General features: G+C 45.4%; 1 protein-coding gene across 1 annotated transcript in view; it reads right to left on the reverse strand.

Annotated features, from left to right (window-relative positions):
• Positions 1 to 293: 293 nt before the first annotated feature.
• The window catches only part of Hlf (HLF transcription factor, PAR bZIP family member), a 51,320-nt gene continuing 28,467 nt past the window's right edge, over positions 294 to 23,146 (reverse strand). Inside the window, exons 3-4 of the mRNA XM_027426271.2 lie at positions 5,511 to 5,731; positions 294 to 764 (exon numbers count right to left, since the gene is read on the reverse strand). Coding sequence (XP_027282072.1) covers positions 549 to 764; positions 5,511 to 5,731 — 437 coding nt within the window. The 3' untranslated portion in view covers positions 294 to 548. The remainder of the gene's footprint in view (positions 765 to 5,510; positions 5,732 to 23,146) is intronic.

The following is a 23,146-nucleotide window of genomic DNA, read 5'->3' on the forward strand; positions in this document are numbered from 1 at the left end:
CCTATGAAGGAATTCAGCTGCTGCGTAGTGCTAGGGTAGGTTCTGCACCTTTTTTAGCGTGGTAACTCATGGTTGAAACAGAAACAAGAGCTTATGTTCTAGATAACTGAGATCCACTGCTTTCCCAGGGCCCTGCTTCCTGAAGCCACGCGGACCCGGGAAAGTAAGTTTGCTGGAACATGAAGCCAGGCGGGAAAGGGGCAGGAGTGGAGAAGGGAGGGGAGGAAACCCCACAGGGGTCTCCAGAGTCTAATAAAAACATGGCACCTTTCTTGTTCGGAACTAAAAGACAACAGGAGGACTACCTTTTCAATGGCATGTGGGAAGGAACACACAGGCACGCACACAGGCACACCGCTGACCGCACGCAGGACCCCAAGCACGTGTACACGCACACACATACACACGGATGCACACCGAAATGAGAGTCAGTTGCGTTTATGCCTCTGGTAAAGTGCTGCTGTCGGAAAGGTTGGTTTGGGTGTGGTGCTACCAGACAGGAAACAAGCTGTCCATCTAGTCAAAAGCCAGCCCACAAAAATGCCATCCTACAGGGGCCCGTGCCTGGCCTCGTACTTGGCAAGTATGTTCTTGCATTTGCCCAGCTCCTTCCTTAAATCAGCCACCTCCTGGCGGAGGGCCGAGTTCTCCTTCTCCAGGAACGAGGCCCGGATTGCAATCTGGTTCTCCTTCAGCCGCCGGGCGTCACGGGAGCGCTTGGCCGCCATATTGTTCTTTCTGCGCCTCGCCCAGTACTTGTCATCCTGCTCATTAGTTACAGAGGGAAAGAGAAACAAGATATTAGGTTTCAGCCGCACATAACTGGGTGTCAGCCAGGGGTTTGCTGGGACACCAGCCTGGGTTTCTTAATTCCTGTCTCCTTCCTTTACAGCTTCTACATGTCTGAGGGAACGGTGTGCCAGCCACGGCTTCCTTCCGAGAGAAAGGACCGACCTGTCACGACAGGCTTTGCCCAGTGCAGCTGTGTGCCCAGTACAGCAGAGCTCAGAGCTCAGCTGAAAGCTGCAGGCTCACCACACACCCTAAATTCCATTCCAAATTTCTTCACTTTCTTGGCTTAAAGTTTTTCTTAAAAAACTTATTTATTTTTTCTTTCATGAATACACATGCAGGCTTTTCTAAGTTGGGACCTTGTTGCCGTAAGGCAATATGGTGGTTTCTCTTGATAATATGCATATGTATTTTTCGTTTTTTAACCTACTAATTACCCTCTCCCCCTTATGATAGAGTCTTACATAGCCCAGGCTGGTCTTGAACTCACTATGTAGCTAAGGTTGGCCCCGATGAACTCCTCATCCTCCTGCCATTGCCTCCTTAGCACCATCATGACAAGTTTCTCTAAAATCTATCTTAACGAATACACTGTGTATGCAGACACCAGTGCAATTTTTTATTATAGAGTTGTTTGTAAAAGCTGAAAAATGAGAGAAACTAATCATCTACAGTAGAGTTGATAACTATATTTTCATACAGTCACACAATGGGATACTCCACAGTTATGAAAAATAAAGACCTGGGGTGGGGGAGACTGCAAACGTGTGTGTGCGGTACACTGTGATGTGGAGAGAAACAACAGCAATCTGCTAGAGAACATGCATGTTTATCACAGTTTGATTAAAATTATACTTTACTAATTGTGCAAGGCCCAGATGGATTTATAGTGGCCAGTATAGGTGCCTCTATCAGAGAGATCAAACCAGTAAGGGAACAGATAAAACGAGGATCTCCCACCCTTTTAGTTTATATACTGAGCTATAAGAACATCACATAAGGGGCATATATACTTCAGTAATTGAAAACAGAAATTAAAAAATAATGCATTAGCTCTCATTACTCAATGTATTCCTACCAATGGCTACCATTTAAATAATGTATTCTAATTTCCCATTTCACTGCTTACTGGGCTTCAATTACCTTATCTGGAATTCCCATATCTGCCTCCTTCATTGCTCTCTCTACCAAAAAAAAGGAAAGCTCCCAGGACAATTGGGGGATCTTTTGGACCTTCTTAATTCATTGATGGGATAGTGCCAGAAGGAATATTTTAATTCCTTTTGTATCAACAACTTGCTACAGCTAATACTTCTGTCTTAGCAAAGGTGACAATTTAGTTCACATCACCTAGACTAAATGGGTGAGGCCACTCCCTCCCCTCTCTCAGGATGCCAAGAGACAGCTGGCACTGGAGGAAGTCACTCACATGGGTGGGGCTCAAGGCTGTAAAAGAAGTCCAGGATCAGTGGTCTGCCCCTACACCCACCTGTCCATTATCCTCAGCAGACACGTACCTTTTGTGAAGACAGTGTGTGAGATAGAAAGTGTGTGAAGGTACTTCCTGTCTGCTGGTCACAAGGTTGCCCTTTGTTCATAAAGTGTCTCTAGACTTCTATATATTTCATAATGTGTCACAAGAGGAAAAAGTGATCTTCATAATAGCTGGCATGAGAATTTGTCTTAGGGAGGAGGCAGCCCTTTGAGGAATACCTAGATGAACAAGTGTGGACAGGTATGCGTGGCTGTTGATAGAATTTGTTGTTTGTGCTAGTGGGAAGGGCAGAAAGGGAGAATGGCTGGGAGGTCCTGAGACCCAGTGACATCACATAGGCGAGGGGACCCAACGGTACCTTTACAACAGCAAAGCACCCAGCTTTGATGGAGGCTGCTTGTCTCACTTGGTTGTCATCCTCCACCCCACCCCCTGTATAGTATCAAGAAGCCTACCACACTTGTCAATATGCCCAGGAGTATGGTTTCCAAGAACATTCCGATGAAGGGCTGAGTCAGAACAGATCAGAACCTACACACAAGGGAACATGAGCGCAGGAGGTGAGGCTGCCCATGAGAACAAGCCTCTGGGAAGTTGCAGAATGGATTTGGCACTCTGTGACAATGATGACCATGTCTGTAAGTACCACAGAGTCACCAACTGATCTGAGTGTAAGGACCAACTTCCCTTCCTCTGTTCTTTTCAGACTTAACTCAGATTTCGTTCAGACCTCTTACCACATGTAAGGTGCTCCAGCCTCGTCTGCCCACACGTGCAGATGAGCTAGCAGAAGTGTGGAATGGAGAATAAAGCTCTTAAGCAGGAGGGAAGCAGAGAACAGAGCTGTTAAGAAAGGATGAGGAAGATGGGAACTATGGAAGAAGGGATGTTCTGGCCTAGAAAAATCAGCTTGCCTCCTTTCATCATTCTGAACAGAGACAGGGAGGCAGGACCTTTGAAGGAATGATAGACACAGTGTCTCCTGTTCCATCCTGCCAGGAGCTGATGCTATCTCGATACCGGGTTACCTTCATACAGCAAGGATCTACTCATCCCTCCCACTTCTAACAGACTTACACGCCCCTCTTGTCTACAGACTAGAGACTGAATACTGTGTTGAGGTTGGCTCACTTTAGGCATTTCCTATCTGAAAGATTTCTGTCAAGTGAATAATGGCTCTTAAGAGTAGTAAGAAATAGATGTGACTATGTGTTATCAGTTAGGAAGCCCCTGTGTGTCATCATTTAACTCTCCCTCAGTATGTATGCTAACCCAACAGGCCAACCTCAGAGAAGGAAGTCAAGCCCTTGTGGGGAAAACCATTCTTAGTAGGCTCCACCCAACTCTATTGGTTTGCTTGTCATCCAGCGCATAGGGACACACACACATACCCTGTCTCCCACCCACCCCAGCTCAGGCCTCTCTGCTGAGAGAACACCTCCCAGCTCTTCTTCCTGCTTCTCAGCAGCTCTCGATCTGTGTCTTGTGGCTTCACCTGCAATTGAAAAAAACCCCTAAGGGCACATTGAAGGAGAAGGTTCCTGCCAGTTTCCTACCCATCATGTGGAAAGGGCGGGCTTAGCCATGACAGCAGCAATACGTATCATTCCAGCACAGATGGTTTTCAATGCCTCTTTGCTGCCAGGAGTACACGGGCCATTAAGTAGGCTCACTCTTCAAACATGCAAACTTGGAGACTCTGTGAAGGTCTGGCTAGAAGTTCAAGCTACTACTCAGTAGTATCCTGTCAAACCACCTTCCATTCAAGAAGTAGCCCCAGATGAATAGGCTTCCTGGTTTAGATGAAGGGCTAAAACTCCAAAATACACAGATGACTATGAACTCATGACCCTGGAATGCATCCAACTGCAAGAAGGTACTTACTTAACTTAGCTTGGACCTAATCCTATGGCCCCTTAAAGTCTAACCATCAGAGCCCTGAGAAGTTTAGGTTTTCTAGGATTTTTCCTGTCAACTTTCTTGGTTTTAATTCTTCGGGTGACAGCTTTTGATTCGTAATGCAAGGGCCCCTTGTCTGGGCTAATATGCTAACGTGACCTTTCCAGAACTGGTCTTACTCTAAAAGTGGAGTTCACCTCAGTTCCCCTTTCTGCTTCTCCATATCCTCCACTGTAAAGCACTAACTCTGGCCTTCAGCCTTGACACTTGCGCATTCTACAGCAATTAAGGAGTTCTCAGATGTGGGGATGTCAACCATCTTTGGATCTTCTGTGTATATCTGCCATCTGTGTTCTTTCTAGATACAAAAAGTTGAAAAGACTGGCCTTTATCAGTTCACACAATATCCCAAACTCTCATTTCCCTAGGGAGTGTCTCTACATAGCAAGCATACTTAGGGTTGGGCAATGGGTATCGGATGTCAAAAGGGGCTAATGACACTTGGTCCTAATGCCTTGCATACATATAATCATTTATATGTTCTCATAATTGGAAAGAAGTGTGAGCAGAAAAAGTCCTATGAAACAGCTAATCGTAAATAGTTCTGAACTGGCATAATTTCAGGAACATCTCTTTCTAAGGCAAATGTGTCAGAATAAACAGGCAGGTCTGTTTCCCTGGATGAATGGTGCATCCCCTTCAACACAGTTGTGAAAACCCAGTCACAACTAACTGCTGAGATAAGATGAAGAGAACCTGACATGGCACACAAATGACAGCAGCAGATCCACCATGTCTGCCCACAATATTCTATGCTATCCTGGTCGCCCAGAGTCAGCAAGATGGAGGGCAGAGTTCAGACTTGTTTAGTCCCCAACGCACTCAGGGAAATGGTAGCAGTCACTATCAACAAACAATGTACAAAGGAGTATGTCTCAGAAAACCGAGGTCCAGTCTCAAATCATCCTTTTTTTTTTTTTTTTTTTTTTTTTTTCCTTTGCAACCTTGGAAGATTTGGGCTTGATAACATGGGCTCATGGGATCCCTTGTAAAGAGGAGCCAGTTTGCTTCCTTTGGGGATTTAATCTCTCTCCAGCCTTTTACTGCTTCTCCTTCTTTCTGATCAGTATCAAGACATGAAAGCATATTTCAGAAAACTCCTAGAGAGGACGTCCTGTGCCAAGAAGTCACATGCCAACAAACACAATCAGAGCTCACAGGTCCTTCCTTTCCAAGTGTGTGTAGCCTTCCTGGAATCACCCCTTTACTCTCTCTTATTCCCGCTTTCCATCTCCCCACAGTCTGATTACCAGTTCCAACTTACCTTCAAATCATCTGGAATGAAGACTTTGCGGGCTTTCTTAATCATGGGCTGTGGCTTCAGTTCTTCCTCAGAGAACTTGCGTTTGCGAGGGTCAAACATTTCCTGCCCCGGGATACTGGAGAGGGCAAGGTCTGCTGGGTCTGGTTCGTACCCCACAGGGACTTGGATGGCATCAGGGTCAATGGGACTCGGTGTATTTCGGTTGGCTGGCAACAGCTGGCCTGGAACAACACAAGAGTTCTCATTTATATCAACTCTAAGCCAGCCCAGGACACAGTCACTTTGTGGTTCACTAGGCGTGTTGAGTGTCTTTAACCAACTTACGTCTGATCCCACTGTCATTTGTCCTCATTCACATTCACTGTGTTTCTGAGAACACAGCAGGCAGCACATGATTGACTCGTGTCTTATCAGGCAAAACAAAGGCACATGTGTACTTGTTTGCAAACATTCTTATTTACCTATTACATTCATTGTGTTGGTTAGTTTTGGGTCAACCTGACACAAGCTAGAGTCTTTTGGGGAGAGGGGAACATCAATGGCTGAAAAGCCTCCACCAGAATGGCCTGTGGCAAGATTATGGTGCATTTTCTTAAGTGATAATTGATAGGGGAGGACCCCATTTACTGTGGATGGTGCCACCGCCAAGGTAGTGGTCCTGGGTGCTATAAGAAAGCAGGCTGAGTAAGACTTAAGGGGCAAGCCAGTAAGCAGCACCCCTCTATGGCCTCTGCATCAACTCCTGCCTCTAGGGTGCTGCTTTGTTTGAGTTCCTGTCCTAACACCTTTCCATGACAGACTGTAATGTTGAAGGGTAAGCTAAATAAACCCTTTCCTCTCCAAGTTATTTTTGGTCCTGGTGTCTTATCACAAAAATAATAATCCTAACTAAGACAGAAGTTGATACCAGAAAGTGGAATGTTGCTGTGACTGACCGGACCGTGCTGTTTTGGGGAGGACTGTGGAAGGAGTTTGTTACTTTGGGAATGCTGGACGATGGGATGGATTGTTACAGGCTTTTAGGAATAGAGTTGGAGGACACTTCAGGCGTTTCCCAGGTGAGTCACAGAGACAGACCTATCATTAGCCCGTTAGGGTAGAGTGTAGTGGTAGAAGGATGGAAGTAAATCTCATGTGTATCCAGAAGTAGGAAACCATCAAACCATAAATGAGGTTAGTGGGTGATCCTGGTGATGACAACTGGTCCAGCTGCATCTTGGAATAGACAGTAATCAGCAAAAAGGTACTCTAGCCACTAAGTTAAAATAGACATTTGCAAGTGTTTTAGTATATGCATGTGTGGTGTTGTATGTGTACTTGTCAGTGTATGTATGCAGAAATTCTCAACCATTTCTCAACCATTCTCCACCTTTATTTTTTCAAAATGGTGTCTCTCATTGAACTTGAAACTCATAAATTAGACTGGCTGGCCAATGAGCTTCAGGGGGGTCTCACCTTCCTCCATCCCCTCTCCCTTTTGGGTTTTTACATAGGTTCTAGAGGTCTGACTCAAGTCCTCATGCTTTTGTGGTAGGCACTTTACCAACTGAGCTATCTCCCTAAGCCTTCTCTCTCTCTCTCTTTCTCTCTCTCTCTCTCTCTCTCTCTCTCTCTCTCTCTCTCTCTCTCTCTCTCTCTCTCTCTCTTCCCCTCCCTCTCTCCCTCTCTCCCTTCCTCTGCCTCTCCCCTCCATCCTTCCCTCTCCTTCTTTCCTTCCTTCCTTTCTTTTTCTACTGGAGATCAAACCTAGAACCTTGATCATTGTAGGCAAGTGCTGTGTCACTGTGATCCATCCCCACCCCTCCAGTTTGCATTTTTTGAGAAGCTACAAATAGTCTTCAGTACTTGGAACCAGAAGCAGATTAGGTAAAACTACAGGAGATGCGGCCACAGGTAAAGTGAGCTGTGGGGACATGACAAATGACATTGAATGTCACTAGAGGACTTTGAGGAGTGAACAAATAGCTACTTAGATAAAGGCCTGTAGTATAATGGACTGAAGAGGCACAGATAGAAATGGTTCGGGGTCAAGGCTGTTGAGATACACCAGGCACACTTTAACAGTGGCTTTATAGATGCTGAGGAGACATTTAAAAAAAAAAAAAAAGATCAGAAAGGGCATAATGGAGACAACCTAACTTCTACTTGAATCCTCTACAGACTAAGCCACTGAACTACACAAACATCCATGGAACAATGGGTGGATTGTGTTTCTTTGACTAGCTCCTGAAAGTGAACTTAATAACAGACCAAATGTTTATGCTGGGAGTCCTGAAGCTTAACTTCCGGTTTCATCTGAGTTTTACAATTGCTCCTTTCATGCTTGAGGAAGAAATAAGAGGACACAGCTTGGCTGTGTTTGGCCCAGCTCCTTTTCTTCCTTATTGCCAAAGGTAGCCCCTGTGTGTGAAGAAGTCTTTAGGTTTCTTTAAGAACCCACTCCAGGGTGAAGCATGAAGTCCGTTGCTTCTATTGCAGTGAAACTGAACCCCTGCATGTCTGTTTCTGAAAAGGCCTGGAAGGGAGCTTGAAAAATAAACGACCCAGATGACCTTCCAGGTCCCGTCTTTGCTTTGAGCTCTCTTTGTATACTGCTTGCCAAAAAGGAAGAGACAGCCCCTGAGGCATTGGCAGATGATGGGGTTTTCTCATTAGCCAAGCTGCAGCACAGCTCTAGCTACTAGGGACTGTGGAGCTCCATCCAGTATGGTGATAATACAATTTCATCTTGTGTCTCCTGACCTTGCCTTTAAAAGGAACCTCATCTCCATCATACAGGGTTGTTATTTTTCATGAAGGAAATTTCTTTTAACTTAATAACAATACTCCTAATGTCTTATCACCAGCCCCCCACACACACACATGTCATAGGCATCTACTCTCTTCTCCTATCTTCTTTTCATTATATTCGTGTGTGTGTGTGTGTGTGTGTGTGTGTGTGTGTGTGTTGGCACACATGTGGAGGTAAAAGGACAATTTGCAGAAGTCAGTTCTCTTTTTCCATAATGTGAGTCCTGTGGTTTAAATGTATGCCATCCCTGAACTTAGATTATTATTATCAGGCTTGGTGCCTTTACCTATTCAGCACCTTACCCACCTCCCCCCCTCCACCCACCCCTACCCTCCCTGCCCCACCCCCACCCGCTTTGCTCCTGTTTTTTCAAAGCAGGGTTTCTCTGTGTAGCCCCAGCTGTCCTGGAATCACTCTATAGACCAGGCTAGCTTTAAACTTAGAGATCCTCCTGCTTCTGGCTCTGCTGGGATTAAAGACATTTGTCCCTGTGCGTAGCCTTGAGTCATCTCTTAATGCATCCCAAATAGAATTTCTCCATTACTTCCAATTCCTCCTTCAGATTTCAGTCTTACGTTTGTTATGCTATCCTCAATTTTTTTTAAGCTTTGCACATAGAAGTATGTATGTGTGAGTGGAAACACACTCATGCACACACACACACACACACACACACACACACACACACACACATACACACACACACACACACACACACACACACACACACACACAAACAAACCCACACACTTTCTACCAGAGCACATAGATCTTCACATTTTAACTATCTCATACCCATCCAACTCCTTGTTATGGTATGTGCTTCCATGTTCCTCTTTGGTAAAGAGAAATCCTCTTTTTTTGGTTGGTCCTCTGAGACCCTGAACTCATTCTAACAGTGGTCATTCTAACAGTGACATTTCCCAATTAGTCAGAACATTCTAGCAGTCTATCTCTGTAGCCCTTTTCTATAGAGAAGCAGGTCAGCCTTTCCTGCAGAATGGGAAAATGTAAGTGGACCTCAACACAAGTAAATGGCTGCCCCAGTGTCAAGCAGAAAATGGCTAAGTACTAAGAGACAAAGTCATCTTTTCTGCTAAATTACCTCCTGCTGAGGCTGTTTTTCCCCTTTACTGGAAAACTCTCAAGAGTCATTAGGTCACAGGAAAAAAGGCTTTTGTTAGATTTCCCTATCATTTATAGACTTTCCCATTTCTTTTTCTTTTTCTTTTCTTTTTTTTCTCTAATTATGAAAGCTTGACCGATAGCTTAGGCTTGTATCTAACTAGCTCCTAAAACTTAAATGAACCCATTTCCGATTTCTAATGTAAGACTTGTTGACATTGAGCAGAGCGTTAAATTTTACTAGGAAATTACCAAAAATGTTCACAGAAAAACCTCAAATGCAGAAACGTGTCAAGAAAGTGAATGTGCAGTTTCCATGGCTCTTCTCTACAGTACCTCTCAAAACTCCCCCTCCCCCACCAAGATGAACACCTTGATGCAAAGCTCTTATGCCTTGAATATTTAACATTTGAAAAACTTTAGGGACTGGTATTGGGGATCAAACCCAGGGTTTCCAACATGCTAGACAAACATGCTACCATTGGGCTATACCCCTACCCCATTATGCCTTGGCTTTTACACATAAGCAGTATAACCCAAATGGGATTATATATCGTATATTGCTTTTTTAATATTTTAAGACATAAAAATATAAATAAAATAATGAATGTGCGATGCATTGCTATGTAAGGATCAAACCCAGGGGCTCTTGCATGTTAATAAAGTGTTGTCATCCCACCCCCAGCTCGATCCCAAGTCCCTATTTTGTTGTTAACGAATGAGTGTTGCCCCACAGTTTGAATATAATAATTTATCCAATAATTCCCCAGCTAATGGGCTTCTTCAGCCGTGTGTGTGTGTGTGTGTGTGTGTGTGTGTGTGCAGGAGATCCCTAGAAACCGGGCTGCTCACACAAAGCCAAGTATGCTTTTTTTTTAATACTGTGATGAATGTACTTTCAAATTTTGCCCAAAATGTTGTCCTATTCATACTTACACAGACACAAATGAGTCCAAATTTCATACAACTAAACATTCATTTAAAAAGTGGTGACAGCTTTATATGCACAAATTTTCATTCCTCTGGTTACTAGTTCATGCTCATCATTCCACATATTTATTGGGTGCCAACTTCCTCTCTGTACCCCTCATAGCTTTATTCAACCCCAACTGATACATCTGCAACACAGCTCCCACACCTATGGCTACAACACAGCTCCCACACCTATGGCTACAACATAGCTCCCACACCTATGGCTACAACACAGCTCCCACACCTATGGCTACAACACAGCTCCTACACCTATGGCTACAACACAGTTCCTACACCTATGGCTACAACACAGCTCCTACACCTATGGCTAAAACACAGCTCTTACACCTATGGCTACAACACAGCTCCCACACCTATGGCTACAACACAGCTCCCACATCTATGGCTACAACACAGCTCCCACATCTATGGCTACAACACAGTTCCTACACCTATGGCTACAACACAGCTCCTACATCTATGGCTCCGGGAACATGGAGGAAGAGGGGGCCAAAAGATTGGAGGACTAGGAGGACCAGAATGTCTTCTATGAGACTGTGTCCTCTCTATATGACAGGGAAACCACTCTCATAAAATTTCAACAGTACTGTTGCCTGAAGAAGACCAACACAATGACACCACCAGTTGACATGCCAACACAAGGATCGGGGAAATCATACAAGGCCCTCCCTGTAGATGAAGAGCTACAGTAATTAATGGCTGCTGAGAGAGGGAGAATTGTGTTCTCAAGGGACAAGCCACCAGCAGTTTATCCAATTCAGTCCTAAGTGCTCAGTCTTAACCACATATAGGAACAACACTAAATAGACTTAGCAGGATATAAACATATTTATATGTGTGTATATGTATATATGAAATTAAATAAGAGGTCATGAATTTGAGACGGGGTGGAGGGCACAGGTAGAGTGGAGGGAGAGACGGGGTAGTGGAAATGATAATGTAAACACAATATACATGAATTCTCAAGAAGACCTAAAATGAAGTAGAAGATTTTATTAGTTTAAAAATACTTTTATTATATTTTATCCTGTGAGCCTGCATGAATATTTGTATGGGCTCATATGTGTACACAGAGTTGAGGTCAGTTGCAATGTTGGGGAGTAGGTTCTTTCTACCATGTGGGTCTTGAGTATCAAGCTCAGGCCACCAGTATCAGTGGCAAGCACTTTTACCCATTGAGCTGTCTTATGAGTTCAGGGTTGATTCAATTTTAAAATTAAACTTTATAGACTATTGATTGAATTTTCTCATCTGGTTTTCATATAACAGTTTTCTCTCACTGTTTATGATCTTACAGTTTTTCACCACTGAGAGATTTCCCATTGTCACTGTATATCTTATATATGCCCATATATCTGTAAATAACCCTGTACTTTTCTTTATTACAACTGAACCTGGTTTATTCTGAGTCACCTGGAATTTCTTTTTATGTTCAACATAAAAAGGATGTTAACTAACGCTTTCCAAATGCTTGATTCTAATGACTGATGTTGGTAAGGCTTAACGTTTGACAGGACAAGTTTTGTCCCCATTATTGTTCTTTGTAAAAAAAAAAATATCTCTGGGTGTTCCTATATATACATCCTTTTAGGTGAGAATGCATTTGTTGTGTTTTATTTAAAATCTCCATTAGGAGTTTTGGGTGAAGATCACAAGTGAGCCATGCAGGAACAGTTATCCTTAATATAGTGAATATCCCATTTTTATTTGGGGGGGTCCTTAAAAAGCATGTATTATTTCAGTGTTTATTTGTTTTAAATGCTCTATAGCAGTTGCTACTAGTACCCTTATTTCCTGACTGGTTGTTGCTGGTGTGTACAAAGGAACTGGTTTTAAGATGTCAGGCTCATATCCAGCCACTTTCCCCCTATCCTTCTAACAGTTTTAGCAAGTCAGACTTTTCTTAACGTTTTAGTGAATAATTTTATCAGCCACATCTAGGGCCAGTTACAGCTTGTTTTGAATGCTTATAATTCCCACTTGTTTCTTTTGAAGAGTTTTAATCTCATTGAATCAGCAGCACCTGTGATATGAGGTAGACTGAGGTGAGATGTCTGATCCCACTGTCCAGATGTCAATGGAAAACAATGATGCTGACCCCTCCCAACGCCCCACACCATTGAGCCTGGTGGGCCACAGCCTCACAGTTAGGGAGTTAGTTCCACCCTTATTGCAGGGCATTGGGTTCTTCTTCTACAGGCCTCATGGTGACATTTCCAGAAAAGTAAAGGAAGATTCTGGAGGAAAGCGTGGAATAGAGGTGAACCCCAAAGTTGGTCTCTGCTTCAGTCACCACAGAGGCCAGCTGAAATCTTGTCATTCCTCCTCTTTAGTAAGAGTTTAGCAGCCCTGTTCAGTTAGCTAATTAGCTGGCAGCCACGAATGAAGGGGACAGCAACAGCCTGTGTCCTCTCCACTCAGGTCATTGGTTTGTGTTCTGCCTCCAAGTAATATATAATGGGGTTTTATTTATTACTTAATTCTCAAGGCTAGTTGTGGCAATGGCAAACCCTCTGGTGTGCTCCTCATTCAGGTAGCTTAGTAGACAGGCATTAGATTAAAGCAGCCAAGTAAAAGGAGACAGAGACATATCACTCAGTGTTTGCTACTCAAGAGCATGAGCAAGCTGAGGGAATTCATCCTTACCAAGAAAAGCTGAGAAAAGGCAAGGTGATGTTTACACTGGCCAATAGGATCCCTTTCCAGCCAATGAGTGAAAAGCCTTATGATCCAAAGCCTGCTCTTCAGTCTTTCTCTCGTGCCTACTTCTCCTCTCTCCATCATTAGTTTGGGCCTGTTTGCTTGATATGATCTTCAGGATCCCAGATGATCATAATAACGTCTTTTATTCTCTTGGTACCTTCCAGATTTCAGGAGAAAACCACATTGGGGGTTCATAGCCTGACTGCTTCTATATAAAAACACCCCTGTTCCTGGAAATCCCCTTTCCTAGAATGTAAGAAGCCCATTGCCTTAGGGGACTCTAATGATATTTCAGGATCAATAAGGAGAGTTTGCAAAACGTACAGAGATTAAATAAAAACCTCCTGAGCAGATCCTAAAAATGTGGATCTCCCCAGACGCTGAGTCCAGGTCAGCTGGTTTCTGTTCTGATGGCAGGGGATGAAATCCCCTTTAATAAGTACCCTACAAGTGCAGGTATGTCCCAATGGCCCAAGGTCCCATCCCTCTCCTGGCCACAACTTTTCCATGTGGCTTTGCAATCCCAGGCACAATCTAGTTCCAAGCCTCTCTAATGTGTACCAGTCTCCTACCTTGCTCTGGCCAAGAGAATATGGGAAGAATGCTTTGGTGTTTCTGCAGCTGGGCCTAAAGGCACTACGCAGGTTCCCGTCTCTTTATTAGTAGCACGTGTGTCATCACCACACACATGCCTGGGCGAGCCTGCTGGAAGACGAAGGCACTGGAGAGGCCAGAGGATCAGCTCAATCACCTGCTCCCTAGATGCATGGGTCCAGCTAAGGTCAGAACAGCCACTGACTGACTCACAGCAAATGCAGATGAGGGAACAATAAATCCTTACTTGCGTATGTTCCTGAGTTTTTGCAACTGGTTAGCATTCTCATGACAGCAGATGACTGACCCAGGAACTGAGCTACTGTGCATGGGGGATGTTTATGGTCCTGTTCACATTAAGCCAGAGGTTAGATAGATAATATTGAACTGTGAAGTGAGACATGCTTGGGTTCTTCCTAATTCCAATTCTGCCACCTGTATATTATATGTCAGGACACTTGTGAATAGAAGAACGAAATGAATTGCTCTGCCACACCCCATCAAAGTCTGTTTGGGAAAGGAATGATTGGTCTCATACACACAGAGAGAGACAGAAACAGACAGACAGTGAGACAGAGACAAAGAGAGAGACACACAGAGAAATACAGATACACACAAAGAGAGACAGAGAGTCAGAGAGACAGATATACACACAGAGAGACACACATAGACAGAGACACAGAGAGACACACAGTGATGAAGAGAGACAAAGAGTTGGAGAGAGGAAGAGAGAGAAGGGGGAGAGAGTTGGAGAATGAGAGAAAGAAAGACAGAGTTGGAGTGAGACAGGGATATTTTTATAGTACCTTTCTGAGTTTTGATTTCCTTGACTACAAAAGGAGATGGGACTGTTGGCCACACAGCCAGGCAGAGAAATACATGAAAAGGGATGAGACTATATATACAGGTAAAACATTTAGCATAATGCATAGTACCTGGAAAGAACTAGCTGAGTGGTCTATATATAACCACAAATGCAAAACTGTAGATTCTACAATCACAGAGACTGACTCACACATCCATCCCTGTTTCCAAGCCAGCACCATCCCTCTCCAGAACCTCTGGAACCTCTGCCCTCCTTGCTATTCTCTCTGTCCGTCCATCCATGCCCCAACCATGTGATCCAGCTGCCAGAAGATATTCTGCAAGCAGACACTCAATGCCCACTGCCTCAGGCCTGCGTGTTTGGTATTGTCCCCACCCACAACATTCTTCCCTCCATTGCCTTTCTGCTCTTTTGCATTATTTGATCCCAGCTCCAGTACCATTTCCTTCCGGCCTCTGACATGCTTTGGCCCCACCCACTGCCCGTCTAATTGGTTTCCTCTTAGTGGTTGTCTCCATCCACAATATTATTTTTTATAGCATTAGAACAGGGACTAATTTTCCTCGTTTTTGCTTTCAAAATAGGGCATCTTTGCTTTTCAAAATCTGAAAAGTAAAAACATGTATTTTGAAGTGGGCATGTCTTCTTGGATATGTTGTAGGAGGCTGCACTAAACGTTGCTGAGTAAGATCACCTAAGGAGCTACAAAGTTAGAAGAGGAGGAAGAAGGGGAGGGCGGTTTAAGGAGATGTCAAGAAATGGGATGGAGGAAGAAACCAATGAAGGGACACATGAGTGAATGAAAGAAGAAAGTCAGATTAAATAAAAAGAAAGGATGTGGAGGTGGGGAAAGGAGATAAAAGGCAGAGGAGGAAAGAAAAGAAAAAGACGGAGATGGAAAAGGTTTACCCTGCAGCTGGAGAGATGGCTCTCTGGGTAAGAACACCTGCCGCACAGCATGGGAATGATTTCACATCAGAGCATCTCAGGCACAAGGACAACAAACCTGGGCATGGTCCTGATGCTGCTATAACCACAACACTGAGGGGGCAGAGACAGCAAGATCCCACGGGGGGGGGGTTGCTGCCCACCAGCATAGCTCAGGGGAATGAATGGAGAATAATACAGTAGTCCATTCATCCTCCTCTGGCCTTTATATAGATATATACAGATATATATATGTGTGTGTGTGTGTGTGTGTGTGTGTGTGTGTGTGTGTGTGTGTGTGAAGGGAAAGAAAAGGCTTAGCCTACAATTATATTGGAAAGTGTCCTTTGCTCTCTCAGGAACCAGAAACCTATCAAGACTTGGATGTTTTAGTGTCCTGAGCCTGGGATCCTGGTTCTCTCTCTCTCTCTCTCTCTCTCTCTATATATATATATATATATATTATATATGTGTGTGTGTTGTGTGTGTGTGTGTGTGTGTGTGTGTTGTGTGTTGTGTGTGTGTAATCTTCCCCTTTGCGCGCGCGTGCATACACACACACACACACACACACACACACACACACACACACATTTCAAGACCTATTCAGACATGGTGCCAGGAAGTCTTCACTCTCAATACTGCAGAATAAATACAAAGAAAAGTCCCACTGTAAAGATGCCTTTGATCTCCAGGCTCTCATCCAACACCTCTATTCACTGAGTAACAGGCTGTCAGCAGAAACAAGGGTAAGCAGTAAATCTGCAGAGCCATCTGAGCCCTGGTGTGTAAACAGCAGGAGGGGAGCTGCTCTGTTCCATCTAGTGTGAAGACTGGCTGCTGCTGCTGCTGAGTGTCCTGGGGGCAAGCAAGTGGTCCCCCTCCCCTGAGTATCATTGTTCCTAACCCTTGCTTCCGCCAGGCTTTTAAAGGAAGGTCATGTTTAATCCTCAGGTTATCTCTCTGAGAGTGGAATCATCAGTATCCCCACTCTCTAGGTGTTTCTGGAAATAAAGGAATGGAAAGCAGAGGAACAAAATCAGCTCTGAAATGCTGTGTCATTTGCCGGGCATGCCCAGTAACAAAGTCAGATTGGCCTTCCTCTTCTTCACTCTGCAACAGGCAAGATATACCACAGCTGGGGCTGTGAAGCCTGGTTCTGCCCCTAGGCAAGCTAGGGGCAGCGTTGCATCATGACTGGGCTAGGGATTCTCTGAACAGAACCACATTGAATCATCAGCTTGCCCTGCTCAGGGGACACTGTTTCATGTGCTACAGAAGAAAAAGAGAGAGGCCATAGTGATGAGACCACTTACATTGAGTCACTCGGGTCAGTGAGAACTCAGCCACCAGCCACCAGTCAGCCAGCCCCTAAAGGCATACTTTCTCCTCTACTTCCCTCTTATGGGCAGCAGAGGAAGAAAGAGGTCTCTTCAGATCCCATCTCCAGGCCCACGGGCACCTAGACAAGAGTTGGCAATCCAAAGAGACAAGTAGAGCCTCTGTCGTGCACACAAGCCCCAGAAAATTCGGGCCTCTATCCTTGCGCCTCCCGCCTTCTGTCACAGCTCTATCTCCTCAAGGCTCTGGTTCTAGAATAGCGAACTTGTACAGAGAACAGAGAGCGGGGACCACATTTGTCAAGACAACCGCTGCCCCACCGGGCTAGCACACCTGCTACTGTGGTCCCTCTCATCAGCGTATGTAAGAAACCTCTATGTAAACCAGACAGCTCTCCTCCTGAGGAGACAGGTTCCTGAAGAGCAGCACGTACACCTTCTGTATGTAAACAAGAAGTTGGCTTACAGGTCACTTTGTGGGGAAGAAGTGTTTTGTCTATACTCTCAAAAGTATGAAAGTATAGATTAGCATGACGATTAATGTGTGTGGTGTGAGTAGAATGCTAATCTGAGGCTCTCACTCATGCCTAGGACCCCTCTCTGTGGACCTATTCTAGAGGAGGGAACATCACTCATCAGAAATGCAGACAGATGAGGGCTTTCCCCTCCCAGAGCTCTGATGGTTGGGGCCAGTCACTAAACCCTGAGGAGTCCTATCTCCTTACCTGTGGACTGGGGAGACAGAGAATGTTGCTCACCTTACCTGGAACCATGGGACACCCAGAAAGAGGGAAGGCCTTGTGTAGATCTGGAGCCTGAACTTCTCACCTGCCATGCCCCTGGCACCCATTTCCTCCAGCCCCAGCCTTGCTAAGCCTGTTAGACACCACCAAGTGTGACCCTGTGCCCAGGACAAGCACTTTGCCCTGGGGCTGTGTATCAGTACTCAGAGTAGCCCTGACTTGACTTGGCAGCTTCTAACTTGGCAAGAGCTTGGCCCGGAGGATTAGCAAGGCCTCTCATTCCAAGGGTGTTTGTCATCAGGCCTCTTGCCAGAGCTGTCAGCAAAATCTGCCTTCTTGAACCCGCTGAGCGGTGGGACCAGAGCTCACAACCACAGCCTGGCAGAAGCCAGTTGGGTGGGGAAGGAACAGATGTTTCAACTAGAGGTCACAGTGTGTGTGGCCCTAGGCCTTCCCATTTGTATCAAGAGGACAACAGAGTACCCTGTTCCCTAGGCTGAGAACCTCTTGAGGACCTGGGTGAGGGCATCCCAGAGTGGCAGAAGTCAGCATATATGGCTCTGAGGTTTCTCTGTCACTGTGACAGCCCGTCAGGAAGCCACTAACGAAACTCACATTGCCAGCGGTGCTGAGTACCAGCGTTAAGTTCCATTTGGGATCTTGCAGCTCCAAAGCCCTAAAATTGGATGCAGTTGCCATGGATGGGATGGGAGGCAATGTCAACCCCTGACCCCTGTCCTACACCTATTCCCTGTCCACACTCCATCTCACAGAAATGGGGTAGTTTCCTCTGCACTGGTGGGGAATGGGTAGGTAGGGTTAAGTCCTGGGGAATGAAAGATGAAGTCGGGTAGCCAATTGCTGGCTGGCTCAACTGTTTGTTATAACAGTGGTCCCTCTGAAAGGGAGAAGCAGCCAGATCCCTCATCCCAAGGCTGCTGCAATGACAGAGGCGGAGAATGGTCATTCCAAGCCGCCTTTCAACAACCCCACATAGTAAAGGAGAAGCCAAAGGGTCAAGTGGAGTGGGAAGAATGGAGATACACTACAGTCAACCCACTACAGAGCCCCCTGTGGTTTGCAAGGTGACCATGACCATCCATGCCACTGTATCTCCACAGAGGAAGAGTGGAGGGCTTCTGCCCACAACATGAACACCTAGACCTTTTTGAATATCTGCTGCCCTTCATCTATAACCTCATTCTGCCCTTCTGCCAACCCTGTGAAATGGGTAGGACTAAATGGGCACATTTTACAGGTAGAGAAATTGAGCCAGTAAGCAATCTACCTGACTCCCCCTAGGACAGGCGACCTCCTTATGGAGCTGGGAAATGAGCTGGCCCATACCTGCAGTCTATTTTCAGAAAGCGGCTCTTCCCGTTTTCAACGGCAATACCCAGCACTAGCATCAGCACTGCCTAGGTCCCCAGAGACTCTTTAATCGCTGGAGTTAGTGGAAATGTGCAGGCCTAGTCATTTGAAACCTGCAGTTTACAAAGTGCTGCCGGGGTTAGTTATTACACTGATGGTTTCCTTTGGGCTATGTGCAGATTTTGGGTTGGATTTAGAAGGGGGCAGTGAGGCAGGAGAGCAAAGGAAGAGACTGTGTTTGCTCTCTGGGCCACACTGAACCTAGGACTGAACCGCAAACAAAACAAACCTAGGATGTGCTCTCCCTAAGTGACACCCTTGCTCTCTCCCCAACCCCAGCCCAATTTAAACAAAACGGAGGATGGAAAACAGGATTGTCTGAAACATCAACTTCTGGATAGCATGAATAGCATTCAGGTGTGTCTGTGGCATCTCAAGGAGAGGCACAAAGTTTTCCCTGCACGAGGCACCGAGTTTGGCACCCACAAGTAAACGTGCTCCTCCCCCCACTCCTTGTCTTGGCTTCTATCCTAATGCTCTTGCAACTCCCCTGCACTGAAGTTCACACAGAGTGCTAAATGAGCTCCGGCCTGCCAGTCGGTGCCTCCAGCCTCACTGTCATCCTCCTGGATGTATTCAAGCCCGGATCACCTCCAGCTTCTGTTGACCTTCACCCTTCCTGCAGGACTCCTCGTGCCCGGAAACTGGCTATTTCTCAATGCTGTCTGGCTTTAAACTTTAACCATCTACTCTCAGGCAGAATGGAGAAATGAGCTGTGGTCTGGACTCCAGGGGCCCTCTTCTCAGTTATGGGAACCACGGGGTGACTCCCAGAGCCCCAGTATGCACTGGCATGAAATAAGGAGATAAAAGGTTGGAAGAACAGTCAAGGCTCCCTCTGGGTGGAGTCATATAGGGGTCCAATGTATGTGTTTTGGAACCTGTCATGGGCTGGATGCCAGCCTATTCACATACGACTTAGACAACCAAGCTGTATTTGTTCCTGGTATTTCGCCATCTGCTATCCCAACAGAACATCTTTACCATGATCAAAGCAGCCCATAATTTTCCAGTGCCTCTCAGTCCCAGCCCTTTGATAATGGATGATCTCCATGGTGAGGTGTATCGCTCCTGCCTCGTACAATCTGCCCAAGCCAAACTCTTGTCTTGCCTTTGCCTTGTGCTACACATCTCTCAAGTTCTTTGTCCTTCTACCTAACAAGCCTTGATCCCAGTCCTTCACCTCCCCTGAGCTACAACAAAGTTAGCTGGAGTTAGGGCAAACTAATCTCTCTCGTATGCCATTTTGCACTTAACATATGCCAGTCTGGAGTTTCTATCATATTAAGTGACTCTTGACTTTTAAGTAATTACCAGTCCTCCGACTTGACTGCAAGACTTTTCAGGCAGGACCATAGCATAGCCATGACAAGAGAGTAACAAAGGCTTGCTGATAATATATACGTGTGTGTGTGTGTGTGTGTGTGTGTGTGTGTGTGTGTGTGTTTGCTTTAAGTACCTTTGTTGGGTACCTATTATGGACTGGGTTCTGAGAACATAAAAAGGAAATGTAAACTCTAGGAACACGCAGTCTGGCTGTGGAGACTAGTAAGTACACTGATGATTAGAGCTCAGGGTGTTAAGTGATTGAAAGAACTCTGTCCAAAGAGCCAAGGGTCACAGTCGAAAGGTTAGCTGTTAATCTATCTCTTTAGAGGGACTACAGGACATTAGGAACCACTTTCCAAAGGGAGCTGGCATCTATGCTAGACCAAGTCTGGAAACTGGCCAGAAAGTAAAGAGATAAAGATCAAGGGAAAGGAACAGAACAAACGAAGACTCCAGACACAGGAGAAGGCATACACCAGTTGGGGAACAGCTGGAACTCAGGGGCAAGGGGTGTGGATTGAGAGCAGAGAATAGTTAGAGATGTTCAGCTTTTACCATCCAGGAGATGGGGGCCACCTGGGGAGATGAGAACAAGAATATCATGTGTGTGGCTCTTTTCTGGAAGATGGATGTGGCTATTGCATGGAGGCGGGGTTAGAAGACAGCCAGAACGGATGAGGGTCCATGCACACCAGGGGCAGAAGGCTCACACTGATGTGAGATAAGTTTGAGTTTTAGCCGACTGGATGGGAAGAGGGGAGAGGGTGATGTTAATGTGGATACCTGGGCGGGTGTTATCACTCACTGAGGAGGGAATAGACAGAGGGGACACATTTAGGGGAAGAGGCAGAGTCTGGTGGCCCTGGCTGCCTACAGACACCTGATGGAGGAGCCTCCAGGACAGGTGCCTCAGCTTTAGGGGTAGATTTAGATGTCTGAAAAGCCACATTAGCCAGTGACAGACATACTGATCTTGAGGTTTCTCTCTCCAGGAGAGAACGTGAAGCAACAAGAACGTCTAAGAAATGATCCCTGGGGAAGGAGCATTGACCCTTTAGGGACAGGCAGAAGAGGGGACTCAGTGTGGTATACTTAGAAAGGCTACTGGCTTTTTCACAACCCGGAAATGGGACTGAGCAAAGAGAGCTCCTTCTCACTGCTCTGTTGGTCACTCATGAGCAGTTACCATGCCTCCTAACCAAGCAGCTACCCTATCACCTCCATGAAACAAGTAAGAAACAGCACATGCTGAGTGTGGAGGGGCACACCTGCAAAGGCACTGGGAAGTGGAGACAAGAGGGTGGGTGGCAAGTTCAAACCCAGTCTAGGCTAGTAGCCAGATTCTGTCTTAAAAAAAAAAAAAAAAACTAAGCCAACCAAGCAGACAAACAATACAACTGAACAAATGAAGTCCATTGCTGAAGCTTAAACGGTGTGTTGAAAGAGGCTACATTCAAGGCTAACTCCAAAGTGCTTTCTTTCTACACGTCCACTCCCACACACCCAAGACCATCAAAGGTATCATTAACACAAACAGCTAATGCCAGATGATTTCCTGCAAGCAACACTCACATGGCTTCCGCCCGCATGAGGCAGGCATGCTGGGGCTCTCACATGTGTCTTGGGATGTGAGGTGCCTGCATCTCTGTGGGAAAAAATCAGAGAGGTGCTCATAAGAGCATCTTACTAGGTAGACTGAGAAACCTAGTTTGATAAAGGTACCTCTTATTACTGTCCAGTAAACCTGGGGCCTAATGGTGCTACTCCATCTCTTTATGCATTGTTCACGTCTAGGTCTAGGAGAGTGATGGTATGGAAGAAGAAAGAATGGCAAGTGAGATGCCTGCAGAGACATCCTCTATGGTCTACTATCAGGGACATCCGCCCATAGGCTGTGAAAATACCACAGGATAATGGCCGCTCCCTCTCTATATTATTGGTTATTTATAAATCTGAAAGATTACAAAACATGTTGTTAGGTGGTGGGGAATTCTGAGGGTATGGGTTGGTGGCATGCTTTGTCAGGAATATGGATCTCAGAGAACAAACCGAGTCAGTTCCACAGGGTCAACTGTTGCCTAAACAAAATGAATTGTGTGTTTCCAAGATCTCAAGGTTTACAATCTCCAATGCACTCACTGCTGGGCAGGTTGGCGGCATACACGTATCAATGCCCAAGTCATCTGGTGCTAACTGGTATGTACCTGGATGTATGCTTTCTTCATAACAGGGAGGACATCCCACAAAAAAGCTACATCTCCATCATCAATCCCCGAGGCAGTAGGAAAGGGAACACTGTGGAGCCGCGTGTCTATTACAGATATCTCTAATCTGAATCAACAGTCATGGTGGATACATTTGATTTTTACATTCAGATACAAGCCAAGATTTGGAGAAAAGCCTACTTGAACTTTCTAAATAAATTCAAATCTTGAGTGAGAGAAAAACTGTTTAGCAGCCATTGATACAGCAAGCAAGAAAAATGAGGGGGCGTCTTAAGTCTCTTCTTAATATGCCAAATCCTCATACATATATCTAAGTATACAGTAGTTCAGCTTTGCCCTATAGCCATGCTCTCTTAGACATCCATGAGAACAATATTCCACACCAGACAATTTCTTAGAAATGTGTTATTTCAGTTGAAATTTCCCAGCTTGCACTAAGATTAGCCAAACTGAACCCATCTGGCTTCTGCATAATGTAGTCTGTGCAGAAATCTTCATGGGACAAAACCTGCTTTTCCTTTCACAGACACAAGGTGAGGTCTGTGCCCTTCTTGGTAAACAGAAACTCAGCACTGAGTTGTCGTGAAGCAGTTGGATCACCAATGCCTG

Source organism: Cricetulus griseus, chromosome 7, assembly GCF_003668045.3.
Source record: "Cricetulus griseus strain 17A/GY chromosome 7, alternate assembly CriGri-PICRH-1.0, whole genome shotgun sequence".
Classification (NCBI taxonomy): domain Eukaryota; kingdom Metazoa; phylum Chordata; class Mammalia; order Rodentia; family Cricetidae; genus Cricetulus; species Cricetulus griseus.